Consider the following 26,895-nt stretch of genomic DNA (forward strand, 5'->3'; position numbering starts at 1 on the left):
CTACATTATTGGTGTAGTTTAGTTTCCTCCATTTATCTGATGAAGTAGAAAGTCGTACGTTAAAATGTTCTGGATGTTTGCTGCACTGTTAAAGTGGTTTGGTTCAGTATTGCTTGGTTGTGGCATGCATGGCTCATTTTGATGCTCAATCAATTTCAAATTCAAATTTTTAAAATCACTCCAGTCCCAGAAACCGGTGCTCCTCAGCGGAGGCTCCACATATCATCTTATTTCAAGTTGTCTGCACTGAATGCACATATGACGCACCTTTAAAACGCCTCAACGTGTGTTACCATGAACACTAGGTGGCAGCAACGTGCTTCACGACACAAAAGGTTGAGCTCAGTCTGTCCTGTGGAAATGTTCCCTCACTGGTTCCAAAGACAAGTGACAGCAAGAAGGCTCCTGACAAACCGGCGCCATGATCAACATGTCCGTTTTATTTTATTTGTGTAGCATTGTTCATACATACAATTAAGACAGCATGAGCAACTGATCAGCAGAATAATAACTCCAACCTGAACCATCAGAAATAAACTGTCATAAATGACCCTTCCCTGACCCACCACCATTAATGGAACAATGATACCAGTGAATTGGAAGCTGTTCTGGAGGAGGAGGGCTGAAGGACGTTCAGGACGGATCAGTAGCTGCTGGACATGTTGGGTTGGAGTTCAGAAGGAGGTGACAGCAGCGACTGACAGCAAAGGTCCTCACACACCTGGAATATTGGATCCTTGTCCTCAACCAATGAATGACAGAGGACATATTTCTTTCATCTCAATTATTTGATTGGGTTCTTTATCTACTTTTAGGACTTGTTTGAAAATAAAAGTCTGTTTCAAGGCATATTTATGCCGAAATATAAATAAAGCAGCTCTGTATATCTCTTCCTAAGTACACTTTTGATTTCTACTTTGAGTATTTCACTTTTTTGCGAACCAAAACCCACTTCATGACATTTCAGAGGGAATGAGGACCATATCCTCTTCATTGGGTTCAAATACATATAAAACACTCCGCATTGATAGAAACGGGAGCGTTTCGTCACTCCTCTCCGTCTCCTTCCGTCCTGCAGGTTTCCAGCCGAACCGGACCACACGCGTCACTCCTCTCCGTCTCGAACCGGACCACACGCGTCACTCCTCTCCGTCTCGAACCGGACCACACCCGTCACTCCTCTCCGTCTCCTTCCGTCCTGCAGGTTTCCAGCCGAACCGGACCTCACGCGTCACTCCTCTCCGTCTCCTTCCGTCCTGCAGGTTTCCAGCCGAACCGGACCACACGCGTCACTCCTCTCCGTCTCCTTCCGTCCTACAGGTTTCCAGCCGAACCGGACCACACGCGTCACTCCTCTCCGTCTCCTTCCGTCCTACAGGTTTCCAGCCGAACCGGACCACACCCGTCACTCCTCTCCGTCTCCTTCCGTCCTACAGGTTTCCAGCCGAACCGGACCACACGCGTCACTCCTCTCCGTCTCGAACCGGACCACACGCGTCACTCCTCTCCGTCTCCTTCCGTCCTGCAGGTTTCCAGCCGAACCGGACCTCACGCGTCACTCCTCTCCGTCTCCTTCCGTCCTGCAGGTTTCCAGCCGAACCGGACCACACGCGTCACTCCTCTCCGTCTCCTTCCGTCCTGCAGGTTTCCAGCCGAACCGGACCTCACGCGTCTCCTTCCGTCCTGCAGGTTTCCAGCCGAACCGGACCTCACGCGTCACTCCTCTTCGTCTCCTTCCGTCCTGCAGGTTTCCAGCCGAACCGGACCTCACGCGTCACTCCTCTCCGTCTCCTTCCGTCCTGCAGGTTTCCAGCCGAACCGGACCTCACGCGTCACTCCTCTCCGTCTCCTTCCGTCCTGCAGGTTTCCAGCCGAACCGGACCTCACGCGTCACTCCTCTCCGTCTCCTTCCGTCCTGCAGGTTTCCAGCCGAACCGGACCTCACGCGTCACTCCTCTCCGTCTCCTTCCGTCCTGCAGGTTTCCAGCCGAACCGGACCACACGCATCACTCCTCTCCGCCGCCGTTTCCTCTGCGCGAGCTGCTGCCAGCCAATGGGCTTCGAGAAGTGGCGACATCTCTGCGACTCAGGAAACCCTTCTCTTCTCCTTCTCCTCTCCTTCTCCTCTCCTTCTCCTCTCCTTCTCCTCTCCTTCTCCTCTCCTTCTCCTTCTCCTTCTCCTTCTCCTTCTCCGCCGCGCAATGCGTTAAGCGAGATCACGTAATATCGTAATATCGTAATATCCGGTTTGTACTTTCATAATAAAACTGTAACGTACCAAAGCCTCTCAACCTTAGCCAATTTTAAACGGATTAAATAGCAAAAAAAGACACATATAAAAAGGGGTCTGGAAAAACAAAGCAAAACGTGAATACGTGAATTAAAATAATCACAATTAAGGTGAAGAATAAAACCAGATGTGAGAGGAGTAAGAAGAGATTTACCAATTCTTTTGGTTTGGGCTGTAAGTAGACAGCAGCAAGGCTTTGAAGGTGTTTGAGGTTTCCTGTGACAACACAAGCACAACTCTCACATCATGAAGGAGCTCTGCAGTGTGAACATATAACGATGGCACAAATAAACCACTGAAGAAATGTCACGTCGTGACGGTACAATTTATCCTTCAACATTCATGTTCTTTTTATTCTGAAACGTAATGACACTTTTATGTTGAAAAGGACCCGAGTGTTTCCGGCGTCGCCGCCCTGCGCCGGTCGAGCTTGACTCGGCTCGACTCGGCTCGGCTCGGCTCGGGTCGTGCTGCAATCTTGAACGGAGGTGACTGATGAGTGCGGTGTTGTGGTGTCCGGTGGCTGCACGTTGAACGGACATCTCCCCGGTCGTATCCGCCACCTGACGGACTATTTCCCCCGGAGGAGAAGCGGGAGACGCGGATGCACGATGTCTGTGGCCGGGCTGAAGAAGCAGTTCCACAAAGCCAGCCAGGTACGGAGCCGCCCGCCCGCCTCGGTGGAGGTGGACCGGGTGGTGAGCTAACCTGAACCGAGCAGGCTGCAGGTGCTTCACAACTCTCCAGGTTTCACGGTGGAGGAGACCGGACTCCGGTTCCGGAACATCTTAAACCACCTCTGTGCGGAGCTTCTTCATCCTGAATAGCTCTCTCTGAAAGGAGACAACGTCACACCAAACTCCGCTGAGAAACCTGTGAATTGAACTTACCTTCGTGTGGAAACAAAGGCACATTTATCTTGTGACTTAATTTAAGAGTGTTTCCGAAACGCTGAAGTTCAGTAGATTATTCGGCATTATTATTGTTTTATAAATCCTCTATGTTTCAGCATATCATTTTAATAACTTTTAAATATCAGACCTGGCTCTCCAAGCTAGCAGCAGTCAGTGGGAGAAGTGGTCGAAGTCAGCTGATAGAAAAGTGCAGATGATCAAACTCACTGGATGGAAACTGGATCACATTTGATCTTTTTAACTGTGGTTGTAATGACCGGCTGTTGTTTGGAGTGACGTTATCTCCACAGATGAGGTACGTTTTGCTCAACCTCTACTTCTGAGACCTTGAGGGAGCCCCATGGAGCCTGTTGTTATTATAGGATGGTGAGATTGTGTTCCTGTCTCTCTGTCCATTAAAGGGGTTCAAACGCGTCACAGCTGCATCTCGGTGTCATTTAAAGGCAGGTGGACTGACAGGAGCTCTCAGAGATCAGATCCACTTCACACACTCAGGTTGTACCTGTTGTCACTGGGCATGCAGCCAGGATGCTGAAATACCCTTCAGCCTTACTCATAAAAACACCATTTAGAACAGGGCCCTATTATTCCCACCAACATCCTCCACGGTAGGCGGCTGTGACGAATGTTTGACTCAGTGATCTGTGATTCAGTAACGCCTTCAGCGGGATTTCAATCTTCAGGAACTCTTTGTTTTAAATAAATAAAGACAGCTCCAGTTTTCCAGGTAGAAATGGTTGAACTAACTTCAGCCCTTCCAGGCTGTTGTCCATGTGTTGTCTGTTCCCTCATCACACACAGCCTGACAATGCATGAGGTTACTGGGCAGAGATGAGTTCTGCTGCCTGACTCAAAATATTGTGTTTGGGTTGTTGTTTTGTGTGCAGAGCTTCGACCAGATCTGTTTTTGTTAACTTTAAATGAACTCTCCCTTGGTTTCCCCTAATAGGACGCATCCATGTGTGTTATGTGTTCCAACCACAGACCGTAAAAGTGGAGGTCTGTAAAATGGTTCTGATCCAGAAGTGTCTTCAGCTGCAATACCAGCGAGTGCCACTAGAGGTCGGCTCCAAAAAGCCTCCGGCTCCATAGACTCCCATTCAACTTCTCTCATCAAATCCAAAGTGAATAAAATGTGTCCATCAGTTATCTCGGTGTTGTTAGCTAAAGTCACTCCTTCTTATTAGTTTTCTGGAGGTCCATCTGAAAATAATCCCTCATTCATTAGAAAAGAAGATTCAAGAAGACCTGTTTTTGGGGGGCGTGTCTGTTTGATTGACAGGCCTGTGGTGTGTGTGTATATATATATACATATACAGTATACATATCTATATATATATAGATGTATATCTATATATATATGTATGTGTGTGTATATATATATATCTATATATATCTATATATACATATATAGATATATATATATATATATATATAGCTGTAGCAATCATTGACTAGATCTGTTCGCAGTATGATAGCAATCTTCAGTTTTTACTGCGTAACTCACCATGTAGCTGTGGTCCACTAATGTAAAGTCTATTATGAATGTCCTGATCTTTTCTGAATATTGCTGAGTATTGTTTGAGCCACTGGAAAGCTTTTAATGTTAAACATAAGTGCTGAGTTTTATTGACGGGATCAGTGATTTAAAAACCAACAGAATTATTTTAGGGAAGAGAAACACAAAAACACGAAAAACACCAGGAGTATATGAGATATAAAATATAAAACTAGCTCAGGTGCCTTCTTTTAATGTCTCGTTGTGCTTCTGTGGTGAGTGAATTATTTAATAGATAAATCAGAGTGATGTTTTCCCACCTCAGACCGGGACTGTCGTCATGTACCATCGATTCCCATCAAATAGCATCAGTTATCTGAGCGTTGACGTCGGTGATGAGCCAACATGAGCTCCAGTGAAAGAGCATCGCTCTCACAGCAGAGAGGAGGTCAGATGGTGTTCTACCGAAAATCAGCTGACTCGTAAGATTACTCCCATATGCACACACTAAATGTCAACCTGCCACTTCCTGTTTGTGTGTGTGTGTGTGTGTGTGTGTGTGTGTGTGTGTGTGTGTGTGTGTGTGTGTGTGTGTGTGTGTGTGTGTGTGTGTGTGTGTGTGTGCGCGCACGCCACCTCGTTGTGGTTGTGGTGTGCAGATATGCAGTTATCCACTTGAACTTCTTTGGATTCATCACGAGGAAAAAGATATGTTTGTGCTTTGACTTGAATGTGCAACCTTTTTGTCGACATGTTTGTTTTCTCAGGCTTCAGGTTGAACTCGCTGCGTTTGTTTTCTGAGTCATGGAGGGACGAGCAGTAAAACATCAATATGTTGTAACGTTTGCGTCGGCCGCAGCAGTTTCCTGCTGCTGGAAACACAGCGAGACACAATCTGAGAGGAACATGCAGGCTGCATCAACCACTCTCGTTGCCGCTGTTAAAAATAAAAAACAAACGAATAAAATATCAGCTTTCAGAAGTAGATGTGTGTCATGTATTTCAGAAATATTGTTCCACCTGCTTCCTGAAGTGTAAATGGGGCAGAGAGCAGACGAGTGGATGTGTCTGAACCAACAGGAAGACAGGAGGAGACACACACTCCTTTCCTGTTTATTATATCGAAAGCTTTGTTTCCATTATTATTGGAGGAGATGGAAAATAAATGGATGAATCAATATGTCCTGGTTATGGGTGGTGTTTGTGTTGGACTGTCCTCTGTAAATTAACGTCAATACTGAACTTGTGTGTGTGCCAACATGTTTCCATTGTCAGTAGTGAGCTACATGAAGCTGAAGTCTGCTGCTGTGTTTCCTGTTGTTGGAGGCTGTGAGGGGGGTGTTGGTGTAGTGTAGGTGTAGTGTACGTGTAGTGTTGGTGTAGGGTTGGTGTAGGGTTGGTGTAGTGTAGGTGTAGTATACGTGTAGTGTTGGTGTAGTGTTGGTGTAGTGTAGGTGTAGTGTTGGTGTAGTGTTGGTGTAGTGTAGGTGTAGTGTACGTGTAGTGTTGGTGTAGTGTAGGTGTAGTGTTGGTGTATTGTAGGTGTACTGTTGGTGTAGGGTTGGTGTAGTGTAGGTGTAGTGTTGGTGTAGGGTTGGTGGGTGTAGTGTAGGTGTAGTGTTGGTGTAGTGTAGGTTTAGTGTTGGTGTAGTGTTGGTGTAGTGTAGGTTTAGTGTTGGTGTAGTGTTGGTGTAGTGTTGGTGTAGTGTAGGTGTAGTGTTGGTGTAGTGTTGGTGTAGTGTTGGTGTATTGTAGGTGTACTGTTGGTGTAGTGCTGGTGTAGTGTTGGTGTAGTGTAGGTGTAGTGTTGGTGTAGTGTTGGTGTAGTGTAGGTTTAGTGTTGGTGTAGTGTAGGTGTAGTGTTGGTGTAGTGTTGGTGTATTGTAGGTGTACTGTAGGTGTAGTGTAGGTGTAGTGTTGGTGTAGTGTAGGTGTAGTGTTGGTGTAGTGTTGGTGTAGTGTAGGTGTAGTGTTGGGGTAGTGTAGGTGTAGTGTTGGTGTAGTGTAGGTGTAGTGTAGTGTTGGTGTAGTGTAGGTATAGTGTTGGTGTAGTGTTGGTGTAGTGTTGGTGTAGTGTAGGTGTAGTGTACGTGTAGTGTTGGTGTAGGGTTGTGTGGTGTTGGTGTAGTGTAGGTGTAGTGTACGTGTAGTGTTTGGTGTAGTGTTGGTGTAGTGTTGGTGTAGTGTTGGTGTATTGTAGGTGTACTGTTGGTGTAGGTGTAGTGTTGGTGTAGTGTTGGTGTGGTGTTGGTGTAGTGTTGGTGTAGTGTAGGTGTAGTGTTGGTGTAGTGTTGGTGTAGTGTAGGTGTAGTGTCGGTGTTGGTGTAGTGTCGGTGTTGGTGTGGTGTAGGTGTAGTGTTGGTGTGGTGTAGTGTAGGTGTAGTGTTGGTGTAGTGTAGGTGTAGTGTTGGTGTAGTGTAGGTGTAGTGTTGGTGTAGTGTTGGTGTAGTGTTGGTGTAGTGTAGGTGTAGTGTAGGTGTAGTGTTGGTGTAGTGTTGGTGTAGTGTAGGTGTAGTGTAGTGTAGGTGTAGTGTTGGTGTAGTGTTGGTGTAGTGTTGGTGTAGTGTAGGTGTAGTGTTGGTGTAGTGTTGGTGTAGTGTAGGTGTAGTGTCGGTGTTGGTGTAGTGTCGGTGTTGGTGTGGTGTAGGTGTAGTGTTGGTGTGGTGTAGTGTAGGTGTAGTGTTGGTGTAGTGTAGGTGTAGTGTTGGTGTAGTGTAGGTGTAGTGTTGGTGTAGTGTAGGTGTAGTGTAGGTGTAGTGTTGGTGTAGTGTAGGTGTAGTGTAGGTGTAGTGTAGGTGTAGTGTAGGTGTAGTGTTGGTGTAGTGTTGGTGTAGTGTTGGTGTAGTGTTGGTGTAGTGTAGGTGTAGTGTTGGTGTAGTGTTGGTGTAGTGTAGGTGTAGTGTAGTGTAGGTGTAGTGTTGGTGTAGTGTTGGTGTAGTGTTGGTGTAGTGTTGGTGTAGTGTAGGTGTAGTGTAGGTGTAGTGTTGGTGTAGTGTTGGTGTAGTGTAGGTGTAGTGTAGTGTAGGTGTAGTGTTGGTGTAGTGTTGGTGTAGTGTTGGTGTAGTGTTGGTGTAGTGTAGGTGTAGTGTAGTGTAGGTGTAGTGTTGGTGTAGTGTTGGTGTAGTGTAGGTGTAGTGTTGGTGTAGTGTTGGTGTAGTGTAGGTGTTCCCACCTCCGCTGTCCAATCAGCTGCCGTCTTTGTTGAACATTAGAAGTTAGTTTTGTTTTCATGCTGAACGATGAAGGTCTCTGTCTGAGGTCTCTCGATGTATCTCGGTGTTGTTAGCTAAAGTCACTCCTTCTTCTTAGTTTTCTGGAGGTCCATCTGAAAATAATCCCTCATTCATTAGAAAAGAAGATTCAAGAAGACCTGTTTTTGGGGGCGTGTCTGTTTGATTGACAGGCCTGTGGTGCAGTCAGGTTACAGCTATCGGTGGGCGGGACGTAGTATCGTCAGGTTTCCAATCAGATCGGTCAGATCCACCGCTGGCTCCTCCCCCAGCTCGTCCAAATATGGTCACTTCCTGCTCCAAACCGCTCCGAACTAACAAGATGGTGACGGACAGAATCTGAACTGGAGGATTCATAACGTTCACAAACCAACGATGACATCACTGATGGTTGATGACATCACTGATGGTTGATACTTCATTCCCACACAGCGCCCCCTCATGGACAAAAGAAATCTCTCTAAGAAACATCCATTATAACTCATCAATATTACACTGTTTCCTCCTAAAAGCTTTAAAATGCACTGTAATCATTTGTAAACACACTCATCTGTGTTTAATGTCCACAATAACAATTTAAACCTTTAATGTTGGACACAAACACAAACTGTGTAAAAATAATAACAACCCTGGAATGATTATTTTCATTGTTGAGTATTTGTTTGATCCATCAATTAATCCTTTAATTTGGAAATAACACTATCACTATTAAAAAATTGTCTGTCTCTATTTCCACAAAGACGCTGGAGCCTCTCAACACACTTTTGGTAAAAATCATCTTAACGTGGAGTTGTGTGACCCAAAGACATTTGAAATATGAGGGGCTTCAGAAAACAACATTTATAACTTTTCTGAAACATAACTTGAAGAGAAGTGAAGCAGTTTTTGATCTGTGGTTTGAAAGCGCTGCAGGAAGCTTCATTTTTTTCAGTTCCTACGTGGAGCACAAAGAAGATTAGTAAAACATCTGCTGCTGAGACACACAAGAGGAACTTTCACATTATGTCAGTCTACCGTCATAATCTGTCTTTTGTTGGGAATTTAAGGAAAAATGAAGGACATGATAGTTTTCTTTCTTCTGTCAGTCAACTCACAGAAATGAATTTAAATAAATGAACAAATCTGTGATGGTGGTGATTTAGAGGACATAATTTACAGGTTCTGGTCCAGTAACTATGACAACAGAAGGATGAAAACGCATGATTTACACAAAAGCATTGATCATAGTTACAAATGTGAACATGAAGAGTGATCCAGAATAAATAAGGAGCAGCAGTGTGACTGTAGTTGTGAGATGGGTGTTATTTTCTGAAGGTGTTTCACCTGATAACAGATCTGTTGTGGTTCTCAGCTTCCTGAACAAAGTCCACAGCCGTTTGTCCAGGTGGAGTTTTATGACTACTATTCCCGTCATCTCACAAATGATGACATCATAAAAACCCTCAGTAACTCAGTTTTCTGTCCTCCACTGTGACTCGTCAGCCTCTTCAGGAAATCACACGACATTTCACTCCCAATAATTCAACCAGTCACATTTGGTCATATTTGTAGAAGCTTTCAATGTTGCATAATTTAACAGTTTGTCCACGGTGAAGCATCTCAAACACTGACTTCATCAAATAAAACAAGTCCTCATGTACAGTCAGCTCTTCATCCTCCCTTCATCATCAGCATCATCATCATCATCATCACTGGAAAAAACTGCAAAACAGGAAGAGAGGATGTTTATGGGAAATGTGGTCCGACCACGAGAGTCAGGCTGTTAAATACAATTGTATAGGCTGTTCCAGTTGCACTTCGTTTTCATAAAGTCTGTGTTGATTGAAGATGATTTCAAAACCGTTTAAAGCTTTTATTGTTGGCGAAGATGCAGCCGATGTATCTGCGTTTGTAAAGATGCGTCACTTTTATGACTCAGGATTTAACTTTGTAAATTTGAGCCTAAAAAAAGGATGAGAACTAAACTATTTGAGGTGTTATCATAAGGAGGAAAACTGGATTCACTTACGGTATCATGATTTTTTTTATTTTAAAAATTTTAAATCAATGTGATAAAATAGATAAGACACATATTATTCAATATCTAATTTAAAATTTAGACTGACTTGGTGTAATAAAAGCTAACAGTTAGCCCTGGAGCTGGCTGGTTAGCCTTCAGCATTAATGCGTGAACAAAGCGGACCAAACAAACAGCATGAAAGGTTTCCTGCTCACAGTGAATAAACCCTCACTTTTAACGGAACAGTTCAACTTCTCGTCAGTCTCTCTAGGAAGTCGCCATCTTGCGATCGCAGTTATTAATGCAAAATCAAACAAACTGCAATTTGCAGGAGCTTCAAATTTTTAAAATTCCTGCAAAACAGGTCGTCATCAGAATCTGTGCTGAAAGTATTAAAACATGAAGTAAATCTTTTCAAACAAAACTGACTTTATTAATAAAAATAACTCCTCATTTAATCAGAAAGTTTCCGCTGCTGTTTTCATCACCAAATAAAACTGTTCATCGGAACAAGAGGAGAAACAGGAAGTGACGGGGTTTGTGGGAAATGTGTTCTTCACATTAAAATGATGATTAAATGTTTGTGATCAGAGGAAGTGATTCCATATTACTGGATGTTAAATGAGTTTTCTCCACACGTCCAGTTGTCAGAGACGTCTCTTTGTTTGTTTCATCCAGCAGGTCTATGTGTTGAATGAACATGAATTAAACAGCATCTAAAGCTCTTATTTTGAAAGGCTGATGTAGTCCTTGTTACTATATTCCAGTCACAGACGCTCTGTTCTGGAAACATACGCAGCTTTTAGGACCTTTTAGGACCTTTTAGGAGCTTTTAGGAGCTTTTATCTCCATCGTTCTAAGTTCAAAAAATAAATAAAGATTAGAACTAAATTTCTTTGTGATGTGCAGCATGATTATTATCACAGAAGGTGATTACACATTTATTCCTTCATCAGGTAGTGCTTAAAAAAAAAAATGCATTTTTCTTTCTCGACTAGCAATGTTATGCAAAAAACTCCACAAATCACATTGCAATTTTTTAGAAAATGCGTCACAAAACCACTGAAATCCTGGAGGGTCTATCTGACAGCTGGCTGTTGTTGTCCAGAAGCATTAAGTTCACTGCAGCAAAGCTTATTGTGGAGTCCCAGAATAACAGTTCCTTTAACAGGAAACAACAGTTTTACACTTTCTCATAAATATGAAAACTGACAGTTGTGTGAAGAATAAAAACAGGAGAGTTTTAAAGAAAACCTTTTTCACTTTCACATCAGCCGATAAACAGGAAGTGACTGAAGAAATGATGAAGAAGCGTTGAGGTGCTGTCAATCAATGTGACAGGTCAGAGACGGTCTGAAGCTGTCAGTCAGGCAGCATGTTAACATCCCAACGTTAACGTCTGGAACCTGTGAGTCAGCAGCCTGCAGGGAAGCACGCCTGAGATACAACCGACACCTCGGAGAACAGGATCCATCCATCGTTAATGATGATGATGATGATGATGATGGTCGCCCGGCGGTCTGGCAGTTTATTAACATTTCAGCAGCTCATCATCATTATGTGCAGCTTCACTGTGACGCCAATCAGCCACTTAATGAGCAGCTGATACATGAGACCCAGAAACAGAAACAGGCAGTCGGTGTGGATGAAGTCCTAAAGAGTGAAACGGGATCTGGAAGCTTTTCTTTAACCAGAGAAACCTCTCTGCTTCCAACATGTCCAGATAACTAGTCTTTCCTTCGGTCTCGTGTTTCAGTACTTTAAAATCTTCTCACACTACATTTTTACAACATACATATAGAAAAATGTGTATAATGTATAATGTAATTAGTGTGTAGGGGGATTCAGCTCCACACATATCAAACTGTGTGACAACAGTCTTTAAGTTTTATCTGACTGAAAAACGTATGCAGAAACAGTCCGTCCAACTGCAGCACACGTAGAACATCACGGGTTCATTATGTAGAAATGATCTTCCTCAAACAGACCCGGTCCATCTCTCAGCTCCTGGTAGAGGCGGTACCTTCTCCTGGTGGTAGAGGCGGTACCTTCTCTTGTTGGTAGACGTGGTACCTTCTCCTGGTGGTGGAGGCGGTACCTTCTCCTAGTGGTAGAGATGGTACCTTCTTCTGGTGGTAGAGATGGTACCTTCTCTTGTTGGTAGACGCGGTACCTTCTGGTGGTAGAGGCGGTACCTTCTCTTGTTGGTAGACGCGGTACCTTCTCCTGGTGGTGGAGGCGGTACCTTCTCCTAGTGGTAGAGATGGTACCTTCTTCTGGTGGTAGAGATGGTACCTTCTCTTGTTGGTAGACGCGGTACCTTCTCCTGGTGGTGGAGGCGGTGCCTTCTCCTAGTGGTAGAGATGGTACCTTCTCCTGGTGGTAGAGGCGGTACCGTCTCCTGGTGGTCAGAGTTTCTTCCAGTTCAGAAAATAACAGAAACTTATAGGAACGTATAAATCTGAGATCTGAGTAGTTTCATTAGTTTACAATCTGTCTGGTTGATTTTATGTTCCATGTGGCCTGATTGAAGGAATAATTACTTGTGAAAACGGTTCATCTGCTGGTGACACCACTGATGGTGATGGACATGTGTCCATGCTCTGGAAAGCCCTCTAATGAGCCAATTATTTGGACAGGCAGGATTAACTCGAAGGAGGATTAATCCGATCACGTCTTGCCATCCTGTCTGTCTCCATGAAAAACAAGATTAAATCATTTTCTTGTCTATTTTTCAGTTGATCAGGTGCCGACTTGGCGTGTCGGTTCCCTGTGTCGCTGGTTCTGTATGTTGGGTTAGACACATCTGACCGGCCTGAAGGGAAACATCAGCAGTAGGAGATCCTCTATTTATTTAAAGTAAAGGGAATCTATAGCAGCACCTTTGGTACAAACGGCCTCGTAGAAACGGTAGTTAAAGCTCTACCAGTGTGTGTAGTGTGAAAGGTGTGTCGGCCAGAGACCAACGCAAACAGACGATTCATCCAACGCTGCAGATCTACAGTTACTTCTCTGTTTGTCTTCAGTCTGATGAAGACGACAGTTCAGTTACAACCACAGACTGGATAGAAAAGTGTTCGTAGATTCTGGCTCTGAAAAATGGTTCCGATCCAGAAGTGTCTTAAACTGCAATACCACCGAGTGCCATCAGTTATGTCGGTGTTGTTAGCTAAAGTCACTCCTTCTTATTAGTTTTCTGGAGGTCCATCTGAAAATAATCCCTCATTCATTAGAAAAGAAGATTCAAGAAGACCTGTTTTTGGGGGCGTGTCTGTTTGATTGACAGGCCTGTGGTGCAGTCAGGTTACAGCTATCGGTGGGCGGGACGTAGTATCGTCAGGTTTCCGATCAGATCGGTCAGATCCACCTCTGGCTCCTCCCCCAGCTCGTCCAAATATGGTCACTTCCTGCTCCAAACCGCTCCGAACTAGCAAGATGGTGACGGACAGAATCTGAACTGGAGGATTCATAACGGAGCATGAACATCCAAACAGTTTATTTTCTAATGAATGAGGGGTTATTTTCAGATGGACCTCCAGAAAACTAATAAGAAGGAGTGACTTTAGCTAACAACACCAAGATAACTGATGGACACATTTTATTCACTTTGGATTTGATGAGAGAAGTTGAATGGGAGTCTATGGAGCCGGAGGCTTTTTGGAGCCGACCTCTAGTGGCACTCGCTGGTATTGCAGCTGAAGACACTTCTGGATCAGAACCATTTTACAGACCTGGAAGTTGTGAACACTTTTATATTCAGTCTGTGGTTTTAACTCACTGAGCTGGCTACTCTTCATCGACTCGTCCAAGCTGTTCAACCTCTTGGTTTTTCCTTTAGTAAACATTACAACGCCTTATTTCACAAGAGTGGCGCTGCAGTGGTGACCAGATGCTTTGCTGAGCACAGCCAACTCGCTGTCAATGTCCTGCATGTTTTGTATGTATTGTTTACTATAAATTACCGAAAGGATGGACAAAAGGTTCCAGCTGTTGCCGTTGGAAACGCCTGCTAAGACAGCAAGGCCACAAATATGTCCCGAAACAAAACAGGATAATCATTATTGTTTATATTACTGAACACGAGAAGAGAGTAGAAATCTGTTCAGCTTCTTCAATAAACGTTTCAAATTCTTGTTTGGTTGTTCATGATGCCAGCTGTAGTTCACTGGGCAGCTCCAGTTTTTATTAAAGTAAAACAGAATTACAACATATTATTTTGATGTAGTGCCTCAGCGGTGCTGTAGTTTCTCCTCCTTCTGGCCGCTGCAGTTTTAAACTCCTTTGGGAGCCTCAGAGAAACAATATGAGTTCCTGTGTACGTGCTTTACTTCACCGAGAGATTCCTGGTTGTTGTCGAGGGAACATTGGTTGTCACATAACTTCTCTGAGGAGAAAGCGTGGCGGTGAGTCACCGAGCTGCACACTCCTGTTTCTCACTTTCTCATGACTCGGCATTCTTTTGCTCCATCCTTCCAGCGAACTCTGAATTCCTCATAACTTGTCCAGACAAATTTCCTGCAGGATGGACTCGGCTGTTCAGCTGAGCTGAATCATATCTGCGTATCAGCGTAACCAGAACGACCTTTCATTAACCTCTGTCTGTAAATTCAGCCCTTTCCTATTAACCCCAAAATCTGAAGTCAGATTTCCTCCAAGTGGTTAAGATGAGACATTTTTTAATTAGTTTCAGTAAAAAAAAACTTCTTCATACCAGAATTATTCAGATAAAAGTGTCGGACCTGATGGTAAATTCAATTTCCTGTGAATAAGGATGCTCTAATTTTAACACAACTTTCCTGCTGCAGCCGACTCTTTCTGCAAACTTCTTCCTCTGTACAGTGAGGTGTTTCGTTATACCTGCTATGTATGAGGGATTAACATTTCAAGCATAGTACCATAAACTAGTTCATTTCCTGTCAGTGCTCGCTGCAGCATTTTAGATTAATTACATGTTGTGATCAGTTGTGTTCAATGCTGCGTTGAGTTCTAGAAGAGCAAGTATGGATACGAGTCCTTGGTCCGAGGCGGTGAGAAGCTCATCGGTGACTTCACTGCTGGTTTTCTCCTGTAATGCAGTCGACATACTGACCAAAAACCTTCAAACAAACAGACGGTCACATGATTGATCTGTAACAGCTTTTTCAAGGATTTTAGAAGAAAAGTGGAGTTTGGATGAAGGTCTGTAGACAAAGACACCCATATCAAGGGAAGTCTTTTCAGTGGAGGTTTAATTACAGCAACTTTAAAAGTTTGTGCTGTACAGCTTTTCCATAAGTTTATCAGATCTGATACGTTAAAACAGCCTTGAGAAGTTGGGATTGTTCGTCCTGCATGTCTGTACAAATTACACCTCAGTGTAAAGCATCATTTCATAAGCAATGTAAAGGATTATTCGTAGTAAAAGGAAATAACGATGATATTGAGAGCTCGTGGATTATATCGTTGGTAATATGTTAACTTAGACGATGTTATCGACTTTATAGTTGGTGAACTGACACTTTAAGCAGGTTCAGTAAACTTCATACTGAGGAGAAAGACTGTTGTGATGTCTACATAAACTTATCTCATGCGCACAAATTAATTAAACATGGAAACAAATTAATTAAAATGTGGGAACAAAATAATTAAAATGTGGGAACGAATGAATTAAAACGTTGGAACAAAATAATTAAAACGTGGGAATGAATGAACTAAAACTTAAGAACGAATGAATTAAAATGTGGTAAATAAATAAATTGAATTATTTATTGAACTTCCTGCTGGAGATCCCAGCCGGCTGCAGAGTGCCTCCATGTCCGAGTCGGCTGGAACGGTTCGACTCAGAGTGATTGTTCAGCTTTGTGTTCGCTGGATCGTTTCAGCTCTAATGTGAACATGAGACGGCGTCAGTGGGGATTAAAAGCAGAGCTGGAAACAGTCATTTACTGCTGTAATGCATCTGGCTGTGGAGCAGGTTGTTGTTTATTCAGACCTGAGCCACACAAACCTTCTAAACCTCAGAGGGTTGAAAACTGCCCTTAACACCCATCCTGGAGGATCCAATCACGAGTGGTCAGATCTGAGTGCAGGTGGGAACCTCAGACTGGATATAAAAGAGTTCGTAGCTTCAGGTCTGTAAAATGGTTCTGATCCAGAAGTGTCTTCAGCTGCAATACCAGCGAGTGCCACTAGAGGTCGGCTCCAAAAAGCCTCCGGCTCCATAGACTCCCATTCAACTTCTCTCATCAAATCCAAAGTGAATAAAATGTGTCCATCAGTTATCTCGGTGTTGTTAGCTAAAGTCACTCCTTCTTATTAGTTTTCTGGAGGTCCATCTGAAAATAATCCCTCATTCATTAGAAAAGAAGATTCAAGAACACCTGTTTTTGGGGGCGTGTCTGTTTGATTGACAGGCCTGTGGTGCAGTCAGGTTACAGCTGTCGGTGGGCGGGACGTAGTATCGTCAGGTTTCCAATCAGATCAGTCAGATCCACCTCTGGCTCCTCCCCCAGCTCGTCCAAATATGGTCACTTCCTGCTCCAAACCGCTCCAATCTGGCAAGATGGTGACGGACAAAAGCTCTCGATACCTCGTTCTATCTTTGTAGTACAGTGAACCCTCGTTTTTCGCGGGGGTTACGTTCCAAATAGAAACCGTGATAGGCGAAATCCGTGAAGTAGTAACCTTTATTTTTTTTACAATTATTATACAATGAAATACTCCATAATACATTGAAACCAAAGAACAAAACCTTTTTACAGGCCCAAGCATTTGTTTAACAAATAAAAGTACTGTACAAATGTTTTTTTTACAAATAACTACTGTACTGTAAAATAATAATTTTAATCATCAATACAAACTGAAGGCTTCAAATTGCTGAGATCAGCACCGCCCCACTGCGACCCGAGTCATTGGATTAGAACGGGAGAAAATGAAAAATGATTATGAAAAAAAATACAAAGTACAGTCGGACAAATAGTGACTCACGTGTATTTCACTGCTCTTCTGACTGAGCCGCTGCATCCTGACTCCGCTCTGGAGCCTTTTTTTCTTCTAAAGCCTGCGGTTTAGCCAATCAGAATGCAGAACACAATGCACGATGCAAATCCGTGAAGCAGCGAGACCGTGAAAGGTGAACCGCATTATAGCGAGGGTTCACTGTACTTTAATTTTTTAATTTTCTAAACACATAAAAACACCATCAAAAACTTAGAAAGATGTTGCAATCTTAAAACAATGTTAAACATGAAAGGGGCCGTCTGTAAGATGTTTAGTTTAAAACGTTCCAGTGTGTAGTTACCATCCAGTGACGCTGACCTGACTGCGTTCCTGCTGAGTGAACTGTTAACGCTAACAGCAGCGAAGTATTGACGGCTGTAATAATATAACGTCAGCAGTGTTCCTACCATCAGTCATCACATGCTGTCAGAACATCTGACCCTGTCGACCTCTGGGCCTCTGGACAAAGTGCTATTAAAAAAAATTTGATTTAATTCTTACAAACTTCAAAAGCACCTCTAAAACAGCCTTTTACACTTTTTGTCTTGGTTATCCAGCGTGTACGTGAACAGAAGTGTTACCATGGTGACCGGTGGTTCTTCAGGGGACTTTCTCAGAAAACAGTTCATCTAAAAACATGGTTGTAATATGTGACGAATGATTTTCAAGGGCCAAGTAGCATGTTTGCAGCGACCCTGTGCAAAAATAGAGCGGGACCACACGGTTCATTTCACTGCCCCCCTCCCCCCCCTGCCCTAGAAAGGCTCTGGCAGTCAGGTTGGGCTCATTCCTCCACACTGAGTCTGCTAATTTTACCCGGCTCTGACCCACTTGGTGCCTACAACTGTGCTCCGGCTGGCAGCGCTGATTCTGGAGCTCCGGTCTCACCACCTGCTCCAGGAACCGAGCAGCAGCCTCTCTTTGGACCGAATTGTTTTGACACATCTAGTATTAAAAAAAATGTTACCAAACAACGAAAAAAAAAACAGCTTTTCATTTGACAACACTTCAGTCTGGCTACGTTGACTGAAGGTTTCTGTTTCTTTAGGAAACATCTTTATATTCTAGTACAGAAAATAACCTGGGTTACAGTCTCTCCTTTAAACTGCAGGCACATTGGTCACATGACACGACTACAACTTGGTAATTGTAGTCTAGTGGGATTAAAAGTAATTTCTCCTGCTGTCCGAGGGTTTGATGGAAAAGAGACTGCTCCTGTTGCATCACCAGCAGGAAGCTCAGATCTTATTGAGGAAGTATTCCCGGAGCCAGAGGTGGATCTGACCGATCTGATCGGAAACCTGACGATACTACGTCCCGCCCACCGATAGCTGTAACCTGACTGCACCACAGGCCTGTCAATCAAACAGACACGCCCCCAAAAACAGGTGTTCTTGAATCTTATTTTCTAATGAATGAGGGATTATTTTCAGATGGACCTCCAGAAAACTAATAAGAAGGAGTGACTTTAGCTAACAACACCGAGATAACTGATGGACACATTTTATTCACTTTGGATTTGATGAGAGAAGTTGAATGGGAGTCTATGGAGCCGGAGGCTTTTTGTAGTCGACCTCCAGTGGCACTCGCTGGTATTGCAGCTGAAGACACTTCTGGATCAGAACCATTTTACAGACCTGAAGCTACGAACTCTTTTATATCCAGACTGTGTTTGAGATACTTTGAGAAGTGTCCAGCGCTCATGAAGACGTGTGAAACTCAGGTGATGACGTTGAACAAACTACTTGGAACACTTCCTCACAGAGGTCGTAGCTTCCTGCTGCTCCGTCCACATCACGCTGCGCCGCACTGTTCACGCACAACAGGACCGTCTTCACCTTCGTAGAGTCCAAACGTCCAACACCGATTCCCACAATTCCTACAATGGGAACCATCCCATAATCTCCATAATTCCAACATCTCCAGAGAAAATGATGTTCAGCGCGGAAGAAACAAATATACCGACTGGATTCTGTTCAAGAACAAAGACATGATTATAATCTAGTCATTATAATGTTTCCTCTGATTTTGTTTGGTGATTTATTCACTTTTGAATGAAATATAAACAATATTTCTTTGCACTTTACTATTCTGTTGAAAACCTTTTCTTGTAAAGGTTGTTGTTTTGTGTGTCTCAGCTGTTGAAGAGATGAACTCTGCTACCTGTGGTGGTTTTTAGAGACATTTCATACTCGTGTTACACCAATTTCCACCTTTGTTGCATCTGCGACAAACCAGTGAACCGTTAGAGTCTGTTTAATATTCTGCATGTGACGCCTGATGCTGTAAACAGGTTTATTGTGGTTTGACCCCCCAGTTCTCCCTTTTTTTAACGTAATGACAGATTGAGCTGAACTGAAGTCCAGCGTAGTGAGCTGGTATTCCACCTTCAAGATGAAAATGAATGAACTTGTGGATTTCATCTAAAAGTGAAGTGAAGTAACTTTTAAATTTCAATCACTGCCACTCACAGAATCCAGAAAGTTGAGGAACGTGACCTGCAGTCTGAAGTTTCCTTCTTAACTGGCTTGCTGCCCTCAATCTTTCAGTATTAGTGAAGTTATAATCCTCTTTAATCACCCTCCTCTGTGAGCCACATATTTTACCAGCATGCAGTGTTACAGCTGCTCTTCATCAACAACAGCAGCTTATTGATCTGAAGAATCACAAATGTAAATCTCTTTTTACTTATGTTTTCTGTAGGCTAACAAATTACATTCATAAGTAATAAGAACTATTTATGCAGCACTTTTCTTTTATCTATATAAAAAAAGTTTGAAATAGAGTTCAAAGTTTTGTTCAAACTGGAAACACAACTGTATTTAAGAGGAGTCGGAGGATTCGTCTTCATTCATCTGCAGATCAGTTCTTCTTATCTCAGCAGCGACAGACGGCGAGATGATGTCATCACATAAATCCTGGTGAATAATGGAGCAACGTGGTCACGGATTTACTGAGATGTGTCCATCCAGATCCAGCTGATCTGGATGGACACACACACACATACACACACATATACACACACACACACACACACACACACACACACACACACACACACACACACACACACACACCTGCGGAGCTTCAGGTCCGTTGTGTTCTTCCTCCATGATTGGTTCTCTTCTCTGTGTGCAGCTGCTCAGTGAGAAGATCAGCGGGGCGGAGGGCACCAAGCTGGACGAGGACTTCATGGAGATGGAGAGGGTGAGTTCAGACGTCTCACTGATGTCATACAGGACAGGATGTAGAAACAGCTTCCTGAATTAAAGTTCTGTCTTACTCGTCTTTTGGGACGGTCTCTGAGTTCCTATATTTTCCGAGTTATGTCATCAAAATGATGAAATCCCTCCACCAGCCAGTCAAGTTTCACTTTACATCCAGTCGACAACGATTCAAATGTTATGGCGTCAAATAATGTTCCGAAAAGGGTTTTTGCAGGACATTAGGATGTCACAGGGAAGTTCACCTTTTACCTTTTGGATAGAAAATATCATCATTTTGTTATTTATTTATTATTATTATTATTATTATTTTATGCTGCTAGATATTTGAGTGTAATTTTTTCACAATTAGCAAATGAGTCACAGTGACCTTTGACCTCCAAAATCAGTTCATCAGCCTCAATGAACGTTAAAAAACTCGATGGGAGTTTTCTAAAGCTACTTGTGTCAAATATTCAGTTCAATCAAAACTCCAAAGCAAAGTGTGATTTGAATAAATATGAATTAAACACTGATGGAGGCTGATTTCTTTGTGTTTCCTGGAACCTGAATACAACAACATATATTTCTAGTTCTGTTTCTTTTGTGTCTTCCAGTGAGCACAGATTTAGATTTTGGAGACATTGTTCTCAAACCTGACAGGAAGTCGTTCCTTCACCACAGCTGTTGGCGCTTTTATTTCCAGACCTGCTGGTTCCACTTGTTTGGACCAGAAACTGGATTTTTATCTCCGTTTGGTTCCAGAAAAAGTTTCCACGGAACTTCTTCACGTTTCTGTTCTGACTGTTGAACAGACTTCAGCTGCTGACGACGCAGATTCATGTTGGAAGAAAGTGAAACGAAACACAAATATTCTGTTTGTTGTCGGGTTGAAATAGATGTAAAATCTACAAGAAGCAACTACATGTTTTTTCTTTTCTGTTCTACATTGTTTGAGCATCACAAACACCAGATGAACATGCGTAAACGAGTGTTTATTTGTAATCATGATGTGGTTTAAGAAGAGAATGAAAAACAACAGAAGTCTCCTAGATGACAGCATCCCGATAAAAAACAGCACCATGGAAACGGCCTTTTTGGATTCACTTTAATATATTTATTGAAATTTTATTCAAAAAGTCATGTAATATTCAGTTATGAGCTCTACTTGGACTCCTGTAGCAGTAAGTGAAGATAAAAGAGGTAAATCAGGTCAAATGGGCCAAATAAGGTTTGTAATTTTACAGCCAATCACAATACCCGATCTTGTACTGTTGCTAGGACACTGGTTGACATGTAACAACAGTTCTGATTGGTTGGAGGTTGCTCATGTGGGCGGGGCAGATTGTTAAATGAAGTATGTCAAAGAAATGATGTCATCAGAGGCCGACAGCAAATCTCTCATTGCTAATAAGGATGATACAGAAAGGACTATTCAGCTCATTCATTTTTATGCATTTCTCCATTAAATATTTGTTCATCTTTTTATTGAATGAACTGTATTCACAGTGTTGTTACTGACTGCTGATACTCGAACTCTCAGAGTTACAAAACTATTTAACTTTTCACCATTTTTTTAAACAAATAAATATTCACGAGACCGATGCCAATTGAAATAATATCATTTGATCCCATACATAACTTATTAGATGGTCGTATACATCGTTTACCAACAAGTGGCCCATTTTCACTGACTTCTGTATATTTAGTCCTCCACTGAGAGAAACAGACACGTTAACCTTTCTGTCTCGTCCAATCAGAAAATCGAGGTGACCAACAAGTCCATGTTTGACCTTCTGTCCAAAACAACGGAGTACCTGCAGCCCAACCCAGGTAAACCCCGCTCACACCGAGAGGTTCATCTGGTACGTCATTTCCTGTTCCTTTATCTCACACTTCTACAAACAAACACTCTATTATTGGTTGTTTTCCTCCAAAGCCTCTCGAGCCAAACTGAACATGCTGAACACGGTGTCGAAGATCCGCGGGCAGGTGAAGACCACCGGCTACCCTCAGAGCGAAGGCCTGCTGGGAGACTGCATGCTGCGCTACGGCAACGAGCTGGGAGACGAGTCCGTGTTCGGTACCAGGCCGCATCCTCCAGCACTTTAAATCACTGCAGGGAGGCGCTGATACACTCATGGAGGGGGGCGGGAAGCAGGAGCCCGTGATGTCGTGATAGATTTGAACTATTCTGAAATATCATAACTAACTCGGACTGGAAGTACGTGTTAGAGATGAGTTTGTATTTGTAAAACCGTCTGTGTCCTGCAGGCTGCGCTCTGGTGGACATCGGCGAGGCCATGAGGCAGATGGCCGACGTGAAGGATTCCCTGGACATCAACGTCAAACAGAACTTCATCGACCCGCTGCAGAACCTGCAGGACAAGGACCTCAAGGAGATCACGGTACCTCGCAGCAGCCGTTAATAAATCAGCTGATCTATTAACAGCGTGCAGTTCAACATGGTGTCCATTCTGCATGTTTGCCTGCATACATCTGTAATATTGGCCGTTTCTACTCCAACATGTCAAATACTGGGAGGAGAAATGTAAACACATAAATTTATCAGCTGTGATCATATTTACTGAACCTGACAGTAGAAACAGGAGAAGTGATTGTTGTGTATTTTAGTACGACTGAAGGTTTTAATCAGATGAACATCAGGAGAAACGGCTGCTCTTATTGTGAAGGGACACGGCTGCTCTTATTGTGAAGGAGATGCAGGAAACCAAAGAATACGTAGAGAACGAGCTTTTACACCCGTTAAGCATTTTTGATGTCAGAGGCAGAAATTATTCAGACAGGTCGTCTGTCCAGAGATGATATTTCTGAGTTATTGAATGAACTGAAAGATGATTGACAGCCAGCAGCGTACTGTAGGTATCCTGCTATCAGTCCAGTTCCTCAGGTGAGCTGTCCGTGGTCCTGAAAGCTTCCCACAGAGAGCACAGGTAGCTTCATAAAGTCAGCTGCTCCTCACAGAGAGATGTGGACCTGCTGTGTCTTTGTTAGAGGATCTCATCCACTGTCCTCCTCTTTTTTTGCCGACTTTTTATCATAAGCCATTTTTTTTCTTCTCTTAATATCTTTCCATTGTCTCTTAATTTCATCTATTGATCTTTTTGTTTTTCCAATATTGACTTTGCCGCTGCTAATTTCCTATGTAGCATTTTGTTCTTGTTATATTTATATTTCTTGGGATAAAATTTCCTTTTGCTTTTGTGGCCTTTTCATGGCTGGAATCTAAAGAGTGATTTGCACCTGATATCAGTGACGCAGTTACTCGTAGTAAATCACCGCAAAACGGCTGCAAAATAAATGTGCAAACTTTTGGAATAAACATGCAATTTAGTACCTTCATAAGAGATGTTAGTGAATCAGGCCTTCAGTGTTGTGAAGGTTTGACTGACAGCGTCGACAAACTTGATCTCCATCCTTCAACTTGCCCTCAAAGTCGGTTCATGTTGACAGCGTTTGCAACACAGAGGAATGTGACGACATCACTTCTGCAACCACCTCAATGTCCCCTTCAGTTCATCTGAGCCACCTGTCAGTCATGAAAAATAAAATGTCCCCTTCAGAATAAAATGCATTTGATGACGTCACCAGTCTGTCAGAGATCAGACACGTTAGAGCAGGAAGAGAGAATAAAGATTCCTAATCAGGAAGGTGAAGGAGGATATTATAGATGTCAGACTTTCAGGCTGCTCTTCATGGTTCGGCGTGTCTGCTGAAGATGTCTGTAGACATGTCGTCTCCGTCGTTGTCTGCAGCACCACCTGAAGAAGCTGGAGGGCCGGCGGTTGGACTTTGACTACAAGAAGAAGCGTCAGGGTAAAATCCCCGACGAGGAGATCCGGCAGGCCGTGGAGAAGTTCGAGGAGAGCAAAGATCTGGCGGAGAGGAGCATGTTCAACTTCCTGGAGAACGACGTAAGAGAGAAGTTGTTGAGTGACATCACTGAAATAAATGATAAACTGATCGGATGTGACGTCGTCTGAAGATTCAGCATCTGTCCACATGTTAAACTTTAATGTGCAAGTTAATATTATCACGTGTAGATGTAACATCTACAGTGCAGATCTGTAATATATCATAATGTCATTTATGCTTTTTATTAATATCTGTATTTTATTTTGGGATATAAAACTGAGATCAGTCACCTCTAATATTGACCTTTCCATTTGAAAGTTACTCATAAAAAGTTTTTTTTTTTATGTGTTTAATTTGTCAATTGCAGCTGTCAGCACATCATCAGTCATCTCAGTCTTTACATCAGCTTCACCTGATACTCACCGGCTCTGATGATCTGACAACCTGCTGAGAAAGTTTTTCTGTTGCAACTAGCAAGAAATATTTCAAATATTTCCTAATTTCAAAAAAGAAATTGCCAGCATGTTTTACTTTGAAGTTCCTCCAGATGTCTCAGATTTATTCACAGTATTATCTGATAGAAATCAATAAAGTGATCTTTGATTGTCAATAAACTGATTTTTTTTTTTTTTACAATGTACTAACAGGATAAACAAAATCAGATCATTAAACCATGCTTTATTTTAATATATTTCTGGACCAGTAACAGAATAGTTTTTCAAAGTCACTTTGCTGGAGAGTACGTTCACGTGTGTTTTCTTGTGTAATTGTGGGCGTGGCCAACAGGTGGAGCAGGTGAGCCAACTGTCAGCTCTGATCAAGGCTGCATTAGAGTACCACCAGCTGTCCTGTGAGATCCTGGAGGAGCTGAGCGGGACGCTGCAGAACAGGTGAATATTGTTTTTATTTTATATTTCAACTCTATTTGTGTTTTATGCATTTATTTCTTTTCTATATTTTGAAATGTTCCTTTATATGTCAAACACGTCTTGCTGTAAAGCACTTTGTGCTGCTATACAGATAACGTTCATTATTATTATTATTATGATTGATATTACTATCATCAGGATATCCAGCGCCAGCAGCCGGCCCAGGAGAGAGTTCAAACCGAAGTCGATCAGGAGCAGCGTGGAGACTCTGGACCAGCAGCACAACGGCCTGTCGCTCAGGTCCACCGGTATGAAGCTGTCTTTATTCATTTGTGTCGCCTCCATCTTCACTGTCTGCTTTGAGTTATTTTATCTCTATTTCTCCCCACAGATACGCAGATCCACCACACACTCAATGGCAAAAGTAGGTCTTCTTTTATACAGCGTTTCAGACACACTCACTGTGTCTCTGTTCATGAATGCAGATCACATTTAAACTGCTGTAGCATGTATTCAGTGTGAGTGGGAGCGTTTATTAACCAGCAGCTTGTCGTCATCACCATGACGATAACATCATGTAACATCCATACTGACACATATAACAGAACTGATCTGTTACTTCTAGATCTATCTGAACTCCAAATTCAATTTTTTTTTAAAGTAAATTAAAAATAATGAGTTTAATATATCTAATGTCTAAATATGGAAAATTTTACTTTTATTCAGCAATGAAACAAGTATTGAATGACGCTTTTCATTATTATGTAAATTATATGCAGATTCTGTGTAAGGCCCGAGCTCCTTGCCCCGCCCCTCTGACCCCTCTGACCCCTCCTATCCACGCCAGAACGGTGACAGGAAGTTGAAACTGGAAAACAAAGGATTGGCATTGAAACCTGTGACATTTAAAAAGAAACTGAGAGTGTAATAAAGATCTTTGACTAAAAGAAGACAAACATGAAGAATAGATCTGAAGATTGACATTGAAAAACGCATCATAATGCAAACAATATAAAAATAAAATAAGACTGTAATAATATTATAATGTTTTAATGATTGTGTTTTATTTTTCAGAGGAAGTGTTTTTTAATGCCAAACCCTCCTGTCACCGTTCTGGCCCGTATCCCTCCTGCTCATCAGTTGTTGTTATCTGAAACGTAACTTGGCGCCCTCTGCTGGTAGACGTCCGACACTGCTTGTGCAGAGGCAGCACACATCCAGGATGATTCTTTCATCATGTGCTCAGTGTTTTGTGTTGTCTGGCGCTCACCAGCATCTCCATCTGTCTCTCCATCTCACCCAGCTGATCATATAACCTCTGTCCCACTGTCATGGCCTGAGAGCCCTGCGACCAATGGCAATATTCACCGTGAGTAACACTCATCATCCCGCAGAGTCACGGACTCCTCACATGGATCAAACATGCAGTTTTCTAATGAGTTTGTCAGTTCTGATCACAGACTGGATATAAAAGAGTTTGTAGCTTCAGGTCTGTAAAATGGTTCCGATCCAGAAGTGTCTTCAGCTGCAATACCAGCGAGTGCCACTAGAGGTCGGCTCCAAAAAGCCTCCGGCTCCATAGACTCCCATTCAACTTCTCTCATCAAATCCAAAGTGAATAAAATGTGTCCATCAGTTATCTCGGTGTTGTTAGCTAAAGTCACTCCTTCTTATGAGTTTTCTGGAGGTCCATCTGAAAATAATCCCTCATTCATTAGAAAAGAAGATTCAAGAAGACCTGTTTTTGGGGGCGTGTCTGTTTGATTGACAGGCCTGTGGTGCAGTCAGGTTACAGCTATCGGTGGGCGGGACGTAGTATCGTCAGGTGTCCGATCAGATCGGTCAGATCCACCGCTGGCTCCTCCCCCAGCTCGTCCAAATATGGTCACTTCCTGCTCCAAACCGCTCCGAACTAGCAAAGATGGTGACGGACAGAATCTGAACTGGAGGATTCATAACGTTCACAAACCAACGATGACATCACTGATGGTTGATGACATCACTGATGGTTGATGACATCACTGAAATTTATAATTTC

The 26,895-nt window shown here is 42.9% G+C and overlaps 1 protein-coding gene across 3 annotated transcripts in view; it reads left to right on the forward strand.

Annotated features, from left to right (window-relative positions):
* The first annotated feature begins 2,336 nt into the window (after window positions 1–2,336).
* The window catches only part of sh3gl3a (SH3-domain GRB2-like 3a), a 28,137-nt gene continuing 3,578 nt past the window's right edge, over window positions 2,337–26,895 (forward strand). The window contains exons 1-10 of one of the 3 annotated variants that reach the window (XM_069172942.1): window positions 2,337–2,946; window positions 20,048–20,116; window positions 21,873–21,945; window positions 22,052–22,195; window positions 22,387–22,520; window positions 23,889–24,047; window positions 24,775–24,878; window positions 25,056–25,165; window positions 25,249–25,281; window positions 26,161–26,226. In XM_069172942.1, coding sequence (XP_069029043.1) covers window positions 2,902–2,946; window positions 20,048–20,116; window positions 21,873–21,945; window positions 22,052–22,195; window positions 22,387–22,520; window positions 23,889–24,047; window positions 24,775–24,878; window positions 25,056–25,165; window positions 25,249–25,281; window positions 26,161–26,226 — 937 coding nt within the window. In that variant the 5' untranslated portion in view covers window positions 2,337–2,901. The other 2 variants (XM_069172944.1, XM_069172943.1) reach the window with 2 other exon arrangements.

Source organism: Embiotoca jacksoni, unplaced genomic scaffold (genome assembly GCF_022577435.1).
Source record: "Embiotoca jacksoni isolate LCO1_2020_lvr unplaced genomic scaffold, fEmbJac1.0.p SCAF_56, whole genome shotgun sequence".
NCBI classification, from domain to species: Eukaryota; Metazoa; Chordata; class Actinopteri; family Embiotocidae; genus Embiotoca; species Embiotoca jacksoni.